This window comes from Hyla sarda, chromosome 11, assembly GCF_029499605.1.
Source record: "Hyla sarda isolate aHylSar1 chromosome 11, aHylSar1.hap1, whole genome shotgun sequence".
Taxonomy (NCBI): Eukaryota; Metazoa; Chordata; class Amphibia; order Anura; family Hylidae; genus Hyla; species Hyla sarda.
In genome coordinates this window covers 59,951,215-59,961,158 of record NC_079199.1, presented here as the reverse complement: position 1 = coordinate 59,961,158, position 9,944 = coordinate 59,951,215, and the positions used below count along the sequence as shown (strand labels likewise).

Genomic DNA, 9,944 nt, shown 5'->3' with positions numbered 1-9,944 from the left:
AGGGGAGTACCCCTATCCTCTTGGATCATCAAGAAATCGGTGATGGCTTTTCTCTGTTCGTACAGTCGGTCTAACATATGGAGGGTGAAATTCCAACGTGTGGCAACGTCACAAATTCCACTGTTGTGGGATACCGTTCTGACGCTGCAGCTCAAGGAGGGTGTGCCCCTGTTCCACTACCTCCCGGGAAGGTAGGCTGCCGCAAAGCAGGTGGTCTTCCCCGGGCACCTTTGGCTCCAGAATTTCCACTTCTGCCACCATGCTGACTGCCAACTATGCTACCTCCTTGCTGGCTCAGCTGCTGCTTCACGGGCAACCTGCAACTCTCTTCTGATGATGATGAAGCCCCTTCTGCATCCGGCTTCCAATTGCGATCGGCTTCCTCATCATCAACAAGTGTCTGCACGTCACTGATGTCCTCCTCAGGTTCCTCAACAGTGTCTGCTTCATGACCCTGAACCCTGGCAACACCGCCTCCCATGTCACTCTCCTCATCACTACTTGCCCGCCTAGCGAAAGAAGCGGTGGATGTTTCCTCCACTTCTTGGCTGGGCAGTAGCTGCTGACTGTCCTCTATTAGATCGTCCTCAGTGAATAGTGGAGCTGAACCCACAGCATAATATACTTCTGTAGGGGAGGGAACAGCATAGAACAGAGGCAATGGGAGGACAGGGACTGCTCCCGGCCCATGTTAACTGAGGGTTGTGTCTGAGGAACCCACCGACTGTTGACTGGGGGTGTCAGATGTCACTTGTGATGAAATAGATGACCGCGTTAACCAATCGACGACGGCAGATGGGTTGCTGGTCGAGACACGACCGCTGGCTGATAACGGGAGATCAGGCCTCTCGCTGCAACTCCTGCTGCCACTCGCCCCTAGTCTGCTGTGACCTCTGCCTGAAGGATTTAGTCCTCTGCCACTCCTCTGTGCACATTCTCTGCCTCTGTCCTTCTCTGCCTGACATACTTGTGCATAAATGAGGAGAGTACAATAAGCTTCACTATGCTTAAAACACTATTTGTCTAGAACAGCAGCAGGTGTGCACTTTTGGCTGGCCTTTCACAATATTTAGGCCCTTGAGAGATTATCAGGTACAAAATAGTACACTACTTAGATGTAGGTATGTGGTATGCACTTATGAGGGCAGAAAAATGCTCTACAGTACACTTAAAAAGTATCTGAATACAACACCAGCCGGTGAGTACTTTTGCCTGGACGTTCACAGCATGTAGGCCCTTGACAGATTAACACGTAAAAAATAGTACACTATTTAGATGAACATGTGGTGCCTTGGTGGGGTATGTATGGTAGTTGGGGTGTTGCTGTTCTAGATTATAAAGGGCGCTGTTAACCCTTGTCACTCGTGACGCCAGGGTGAGGGTTAAATACTGTAACGTTACTAGGGCCTATCGCCACCCTTCCCAAGAGCGATAAGTGAGTGCGAAATAAATGGATTGTCCACAACCACTGTCAACTGAAAACTTGCAGGAACTTTTACTGAAGATTTTCTGAAGCAGGCAATAGCAATAACAGTCCAGATAACAAAGTCTATTTGTAGTTGAGCAGCGATTGACAGTTGGTTGAAATCAGATAAGCTCAATTTAGCTTTAGGATGATTCCGTTGCATAGATCCGCTGGATTTAGGGGTGCGTTTAGGTCCAGTGATTATGGGTAAACACGTGACTCAAGAACCACCTAAGGTCCTTCAACATACCATAGAGTTCTGAACCAAGTCACATGACCCACAGGTCCTGCGACGCTAAACAAGTGAGTAACACAATATACATATTTACAATGATATTTATAAATATCAAGCTACTAAGGGGTGACTAGGGGCTAACTAGGGAAGCGGACCCCGACAGTCCTAGGGACTCTGACTTTGGGGACCCCCCTAACTAAGGCACAGTATGAAATACGGTGCTGGGACACCACAAACCCCCTTATTTAAAACAAGTCGACCCCGACGCCTGTCCCCTAAGGCAGAGGGACTAGGACAAGGACAGAATTATTAAACATTATATACATTCTGACAAAATTTTCTTTTAGTCTGGCCAGTATCCTTACTAGACAATTATGAAGCTATCTAGACATTATGAAGCTATCTAGACATTATGAAGCTATCTAACATTTAGTCTCTAGCTCCTTGGATTTTTATACACAGCTCTCTATACATTTAGTCTCAATCTGTCTAGACATATATATCTCACTAAGACATTTTCTTTTGTTTTGCCACGATGAGTCACCTGTTAGTACACAGTAGGGTATATTGGCTTGCCTGAGGCTATCTACCAATAAGGTTAGCTACTAGGTTCTATCGGCTACACGCTACTTACCCCTAGAACACAACAGTATAACCTACCTAGGTTACCTTTAGAAATACGTGTCTAATCTTTAGCTCGCAAGAGCACCTACTGGCCAGGTAGAGCATCTCACACACGTAATAAAGAGAAGAGAGTTAGTGTACCTAACAGTGACAGGAATTGAGTATAAATTTGCTACAATTCCTAAAGTGTTTCTTGAGTGTGAGACATATCTTTTATTTTACTTTGTGTATGTACTAAAGACTGAGGTAGTACATTTAAGTGAGCAGTTTAAGGTACTATGTGTGCAAGTCCTGAAGTTAGTCTTGATATCTTAAGGGTAGTTTACTATTGTTATTTTTTTTTTCCGAGACAGGTGCTAGCGATTGGCGACTGGAATGCTACTCTCGGAGGAGCCGGGAGAGTCACCTATTTAGCAACTACTAAAACACCTTTTTAGTATTTTTATACATTTGTATGTACATGTATACAAGAATTATTTACGTTTTTTGTTTTTAGTGTACACGTGCATCCAACGGGCATTTTCCGTGTACAACCTTTACCTACTTTTTATGTACACAAACACAAAGTTATCTTTTCTGTGTATAAGAACCATGTACATTTTTATTATACAAGTTTACACATTTATTAACTCTCCAACAAGGTTCAGGCGCATACACCTGATAAGTGGAATTTTTAGCAAGAAAGTCTCATGAATATGGAGGTATATACACAAAACTGGCGTGTAAGGATCTGCAGTCCACCTACACTAGTGTTGCTCGCGAATATTCGCAATTCGAATTTTATTCGCGAATATCGCATATTCGCGAATTCGCGAATATTCGCGAATATAGCGCTATATATTCGTAATTACGAATATTCGTTTTTTAATTTTTTTTTTTATTTTATTTTTTTTTTCACAGTACACATCACAGTGATCATCCCTCTCTACTTCCATCTTGTGGTGTAAAGAAGGCTCTAATACTACTGTGTGAGGCCGGTGTGCGAATCTTCGCATATGCGAAAATTGTCATATGCAAATTTTCGCATATGCGAATGTTCGCTTATGCGCATTTTCACACATGTGAATATTCACATATGCGAAAATATTACGAGAATATTACGAATATGCGAATATTCGCGAATATGACGAATATTCGTCCATATATTCGCGAATTCGAATATGGCCTATGCCGCTCAACACTAACCTACACTAGGAGTCTATGGGAAACACGGCTTTACCACAATCAGCCAGGCACAAAACTTACGAATCTGCTACTGGCTAGGAGTCTCTTGACCCAATGATTAGGCACAAAGCTTAATGGTTACGTTGATGAACTTGGAACTGGAACAGTCTTAGCATAGTCCTGCTAGGCACAATTTTCTTGAACTTGGTTACTGAAAAACAAAAGTGGTTAGCAAAGAAAAGCAACAGTCATTACTTTACAGTCCTTCAGAAAACATTCTTCCATACTCTTCTTGTGCCTCTTATAGACCCCCTAGCCCTTCCAATATCAGGGGCTGGCTGGGTGTTAATGTAACTCTCCCACACCACATTGGTGAGAGTAGAATGGGTAACAGTGGGATTCAAGGTGACCAGGGGTTTACTGGTCGGGATCAAGGTTGGTGCATAAGGTTTTAGCTCCATCTCCATGCTAGGAGCGGGCCAGAGCACTTTCGCTGGCACCCTTGCAGGAGGCCAACTCTCATTGCTCTGAGAGGGCCTAGGTACAGTCTTTGGTGCCCGCAATTTGGGCCTACTTTCTTGGTCCTGAGCAGGTCTTAGCACTTTGCTGTACACAGAAGATGACTGTTGTTGGGGAGGCTCCTCCTCCTTGAGTATGGGGGTGGAGGCATCTGGAGCAGACCATTTCGGCCTCAGGTTGAAGGGATCCGATTCCCAATCTGTAGACAGAAAGTATTTGAAGGGAAGCTGTGTTGGGGCTGTTGGTCTGGTGACCACATCATCCCATTCTCCACGCAGGCCCTGGACAGGGATGTACTCCACTATCTCACCCATCTCCAGAGAGTAGAACTTTTTATGAAGATATGGCCTCTGTACTGCTCGCCGGTTTACGAGGATGGTTTGCCCTGTATGGCAATCTAGGAGTGTCCCATAACCTCTGACCTTGTCGAACTTGGCCACAGTTGCTCTTCGTCGTTCTAAAGGCTCCTCCCCTTCTTGGAGATGATCCCACTTGCGGATGTAGAGTGCTGCCAATTCTTTAGTATTCTCCTGATAACGAATTCTCTCCTCAGGAGGCAAATGCACATGCTTAAGGCGTACAGTTCTCTGTTGGGCCTTTATTTTGTCCATATACTCAGCCAACTCGGCTTTCTGAAGGGCCCTTTCTCTTTGTGTGGTTGGAATTGGTGGGAGTGGCTTCCCAGGTATAGGTTGTAGAACCGCGTGCATATACTCGATGAGTCCCGGCTCGTCCCCAAAAATCCACTGGGGCAAATCTGGTGAGTGCGGTCGTGCACTCGGCAAGCTGGACAGGGGTATTTCAAGCTCAGGGCTGGAGGGGGAAGAAAAGGCCGCCTCTGGAGGGGTACTCACTGCAGACTCCTCTGATGGGATCTCGGCCCATGAGCCCAAAGTCCTGTGGTGAGGGGCAGTCTCCTGGAGGTGTATTCGGCCAGTCATCATCATTATTGGGCAGTGGGGGAAGATTGCAGGCCCCCTCTTCATCCAATGACAACCTCTGCAGATGGTTGGCAATATCCTAGAATAGTTGGACTGCGACCGCCACAACTTTCCGTTGCACAGGCGCCATTTTTCTGTTCTCACCACGTGGAACGTTGCTCTCCTCCATGTCTGTACTCTCCGGCTCCTTGTGCAGACTGAAGAGGTCATTGTGCAGGGTGTCCTTTATACTGGGCTTCCCCAAAATGGCGGCCGGCAGGAAGGACGTCATCGGTGCAGCCCCGAATTCCGGTCCTCCCAGAAACGACTCCTCTGTTTCCAAGTTCCCTTTCGGCTGTGATACAGCAACTTGACAGCCACGCCCAGGGGCGGGACGTGGCACAGCGCGGGACTTTTTTGCACGCTTCTCTGGCAGCAGGTTAACTCTTCCTGTGCTGACCGGACCAGAGGAACGTAGCATGTATTCATTTTGCAGTTTGCACATTCTTGCTGCGAATAAATCTTCGTCTCCCCCCTTACTTTACCACGCACTTTCTCCACACAGCACAGACCCGTACACTAGAATGTAATCCACAGTCCATGAATAAAGTCCGTTATTGGGGGGAGTACTATTTCACTAGTGGCAACAGCAGCAGGCACACACCCGAATCCTGTTCGTTACACCAAAATGGCTTTGTGGTGCCTTGGCGGGGTGTAGGGAAGTTGGGGTGTTGCTGTTCTAGATTATAAAGGGCGCTGTTAACCCTTGTCACTTGTGACACCAGGGTGAGGGTTAAATACTGTAATGTGGCTACGGCCTATTGCCACCCCTCCCAAGAGCGATAAGTGAGTGCGAAATAAATGGATTGTCCACAACCACTGTCAACTGAAAACTTGCAGGAACTTTTACTGAAGATTTTCTGAAGCAGACAATAGCAATAACAGTCCAGATAACAAAGTCTATTTGTAGTTGAGCAGCGATTGACAGTTGGTTGAAATCAGATAAGCTCAATTTAGCTTTAGGAAGATTCCATTGCATAAATCCGCTGGATTTAGTTGTGCGTTTAGGTCCAGTGATCTTGCGGAGAGTAGCAGGGAATTATATCTATATAACCGCTGTGGTATAGGCCGAGGCCGCAAGGCTTTGGCCTAGTAAACGTATTTGAAAGTTGCGGAGGTCCTACCTCATTCAGAGTCAGCAACGCAAGAGAGCGATCAATGGCCGCAGCTCCCTTATATGGGCAGGGGCTGGCCGTTTTGGATTGGTCCAAAACAACTGTCACTCACCATTACACGGCATTATGGGAAAACACGTGACTCAAGAGCCACCTAAGGTCCTTCAACATACCATAGAGTTCTGAACCAAGTCACATGACCCGCAGGTCCGGCGACGCTAAACAAATGAGCAACACAATATACATATTTACAATGATAATATTTATAAATATCAAGTTACTAAGGGGTGACTAGGGGCTAACTAGGGAAGCGGACCCCGACAGTAAATAAATTAAACAGCGGGCCCAGTACTGAACCTTGGGGTACACCGCTAATAACCGGGGACCAATCAGAGTACGAATCATTGACCAGAACTCTCTGGGTACGGTCCATAAGCCAGTGTTCAATCCAGTTACAAACTAAAGTTTCCAAGCCCAAAGACCTTAACTTACCTGTCAGACGTCTATGAGGGACAGTATCAAACGCTTTAGCAAAATCCAGAAACACTATATCCACAGCCATTCCTCTGTCAAGGCTTCTACTCACCTCTTCATAAAAGCAAATTAGATTGGTTTGACAACTTCTATCCTTAGTAAACCCATGCTGGCTATCACTTATAATACAATTATCCTCTATGTATTCCTGTATGTAATCCCTTATAAGTCCTTCAAACAATTTACCCACAATGCACGGTAAACTTACCGGTCTATAGTTTCCTGGGGAAGACCTAGAGCCCTTTTTGAAGATTGGCACCACATTCGCCTTGCGCCAGTCCCTTGGCACAATACCAGACACCAGAGAATCTCTAAATATTGTGAACAAGGCTACAGATATTACTGAACTTAGTTCTCTAAGAACTCTTGGGTGTAATCCATCTGGCCCTGGAGATTTGATTACATTTACTTTACTTAACTTACCTTGTACCATCTCTACATTAAGCCAGTTCAGTACATTACATGATGTGTTACCAGCATTGACCTGGCCAATGTCAGCTCCTCCTTCTTCCCTAGTATATACAGAACTAAAGAACCCATTCAGTAGCTCCGCCTTCTCTTGATCGCCCAAGGAAGTTTGCCTTTTTAAAGTTATATGTTTTTGCCTTCCCCGCCTGTCTTTGTTTTCTACATTTTAAGTCAAAAGTAACTATATTGTGGTCGCTATTACCAAGGTTTTCCCTCTCAGTTACATTACCAACCAGCTCTGCGTTGTTGGAAATGATCAGATCCAACAAGGCATCACTTCTTGTTGGGTCCTCCACAAACTGGCCCATAAAATTATCCTGCAATAAATTTAGGAATTGTCGCCCCTTTGTAGTTTTAGCCAACCCCCGACCCCAATCTTTATCTGGATAGTTAAAATCTCCCCTTATTACCACTGTACATGCCCGGGCAGCCCTCTCTATTTGTTTATGCAGCCGACCTTCTATCTCTTCAGTGATATGAGGGGGTCTGTAGATTACACCAAATATAATTTTTTCAGTATTTCCCTCCTTTTGTAATTCTACCCACAGTGATTCCACATCCTCAGAATCATCACCCACCATTGCATCGTTCACACTGACTTTCATACCACTTCTAACATACAGACAGACTCCACCACCTTTCCTGTTCATTCTATCCTTGCGAAACAATGTAAAACCCTGCAGATTGACAGCCTAGTCATGCGAGGAGTCCAGCCATGTCTCAGTGACCCCAACTATATCAATATGTTCCTCCAGTATCAAGGCCTCCAGATCCCCCATTTTATTTGCTAGGCTTCTGGCATTTGTGAACATACACTTTACATTTCCATCCTTTATGTTATTGGGGTTAATGGGATTCAAGGGTATATGTTTTATTTTCCTATGAAGCCTATATCTATTAACTATTCTAACCCCTTCCTCCGCTCCACCCCCAGGTACATTAATAATTCCCACCTCTCTATCTACGCTATCTTCCCCCTCTTTGCTGTAGGTTCCCGCCCCCCAAGTCCCTAGTTTAAACACTTCTCCACCCTTCTAGCCATCTTCTCCCCAAGCACAGCTGCATCCTCCCCGGTGATTACTTTTGTCTGTCCTTTCACAGTATCTAGGCCCTTGACAGATTAACAGGTACAAAATAGTACACTACTTGGATGTACGTATGCGTTATGCACTTATCACGGCAGAAAAATGTGCTCTTCCACATTGCTGCTATTCCTGTGAAACACATAAAGGGTTAACAAATTTTCTGAATGTCATTTTGAGTACTTTGAGGGGTGCAGTTTTCATAATGGGGTCCATTATTGGGGATTTCTAACATAAAGACCCTCAAATTCATTTCAAAACTGAACTGGTCCCTGAAAAATTCAGATTTAGAAATTTTCGTGAAAAACTGGAAAATTGCTGCTAAACTTTAAAGCCCAGTAATGTCTTCAAAAAGTGAAACAATTTCAACTTTATGATGCAGTCATAAAGTTTACATGTTGTATATGTGAATCAATACATAATTTATTTGTATTTACCGTTTTCCTTACAAGCAGAGAGTTTCAGTTAGAAAAATGCAAAATTTTCCAAGTTTTCATGAAACTTTGGAATTTTTCACAAACAACGGTGCAAGTAGCAGCAAAAAATTATCGCTAACAGAAAGTAGAATATGTCACGAAATTTTTTCTTCAGAATGAGTATGATAAGTAAAAACATCTCATAGTTATTAATGCATAAAGTGACACAGGTCAAAATTGCAATAAATGCTCTGGTCCTTAAAGGAAATCTGTCATCAGTGTTACCTGCACTAACCTGTCGGTACAGACAGGTAGTGCAGGTGACACTGATGATAACGGTACTTACCTTGTTCCGTTAAGTGCAGTTGTTCTTTGGTAATCTTTTCCGATATCTCCAGCTCCGGGCCTGGCTTGGAGCATAGGCGGAACTTAGTGACATCACCTTTGCTGTTCTCTAGCAGCGGGACCCAGCAGAGAACAGTAGCAGTGATGTCACTAAGCTCCGCCCATGCTCCAAGCCGACCCTGGAGCTGAAGATACCGGAGAAGATTACCGAAGAAAGACTGTGCAGAACAGGACAAGGTAAGAACCGTTGTCATTAGTGTCACCTGCACTACCTGTCTGTACCGACAGTTTAGTGCAGGTGACACTGATGACAAATTTCCTTTAAGGTCAAAATCGCCCGGTCTCGGTATATAACGCGGGGTCACGTCATAACGGGTCGGTCCCAGCAGCTAATGACAGCCGGGACCCTGGGCTAATAGCGTGTGGCACCAATCATTGTGCCGCGCGCTATTAACCCTTTAGACATGGCATTTAAAGTTGATCACCATGTCTAAAATGAAAATAAAAGCTTCCCAGCAGCTCAGTCAGGCTGATCGGAACAATCACGGGGAAATCTCGATGTCCCGATCAGCTAGAACGCGAGCGGAGGTCCCCTTACCTGCCTCCGTCGCGACGTCCGATCGGCGATTGATTGCTCCAAGCCTGAAATCCTGGCTTGAGCAATTGACCGCCAATAACACTGATCTTTGCCGTGTCAATGCACGGCAATGATCTGTGTATGAGATCGGTATGTTCAGGGTAATAGCCACTAGGTGGCGCTATAACGCTGCAAAAAAAAGTGTGAAAAAAAGTTAATAAAGATAATTTAACCTCTTCCCTAATAAAAGTAAGAATCACCCCCCTTTTCCCATATAAAAATAAAAAACTGTGTAAATAAAAATAAATATATGTGGTATCGCCGAATGCGGAAATTTCTGAACTACAAAAATATATTGTTAATTAAACCGCACGGTCAATGGCGTATGTGCAATACAAAGTCCAAAATAGAGTATTTTTG

The 9,944-nt window shown here is 44.7% G+C and overlaps 1 protein-coding gene across 1 annotated transcript; it reads right to left on the bottom strand.

The window, feature by feature from the left end:
• Positions 1-2,305: 2,305 nt before the first annotated feature.
• LOC130295196 (uncharacterized) lies at positions 2,306-6,494 on the bottom strand. Its single transcript, XM_056545667.1, has 2 exons — positions 3,510-6,494; positions 2,306-3,065 (listed from the first exon to the last, which is right to left on the bottom strand). Exon 1 carries the CDS (start codon positions 5,156-5,158, stop codon positions 3,755-3,757), a length of 1,404 nt encoding a protein of 467 aa, XP_056401642.1. The 5' UTR covers positions 5,159-6,494; the 3' UTR covers positions 2,306-3,065; positions 3,510-3,754.
• Between the last annotated feature and the right edge of the window lie 3,450 nt (positions 6,495-9,944).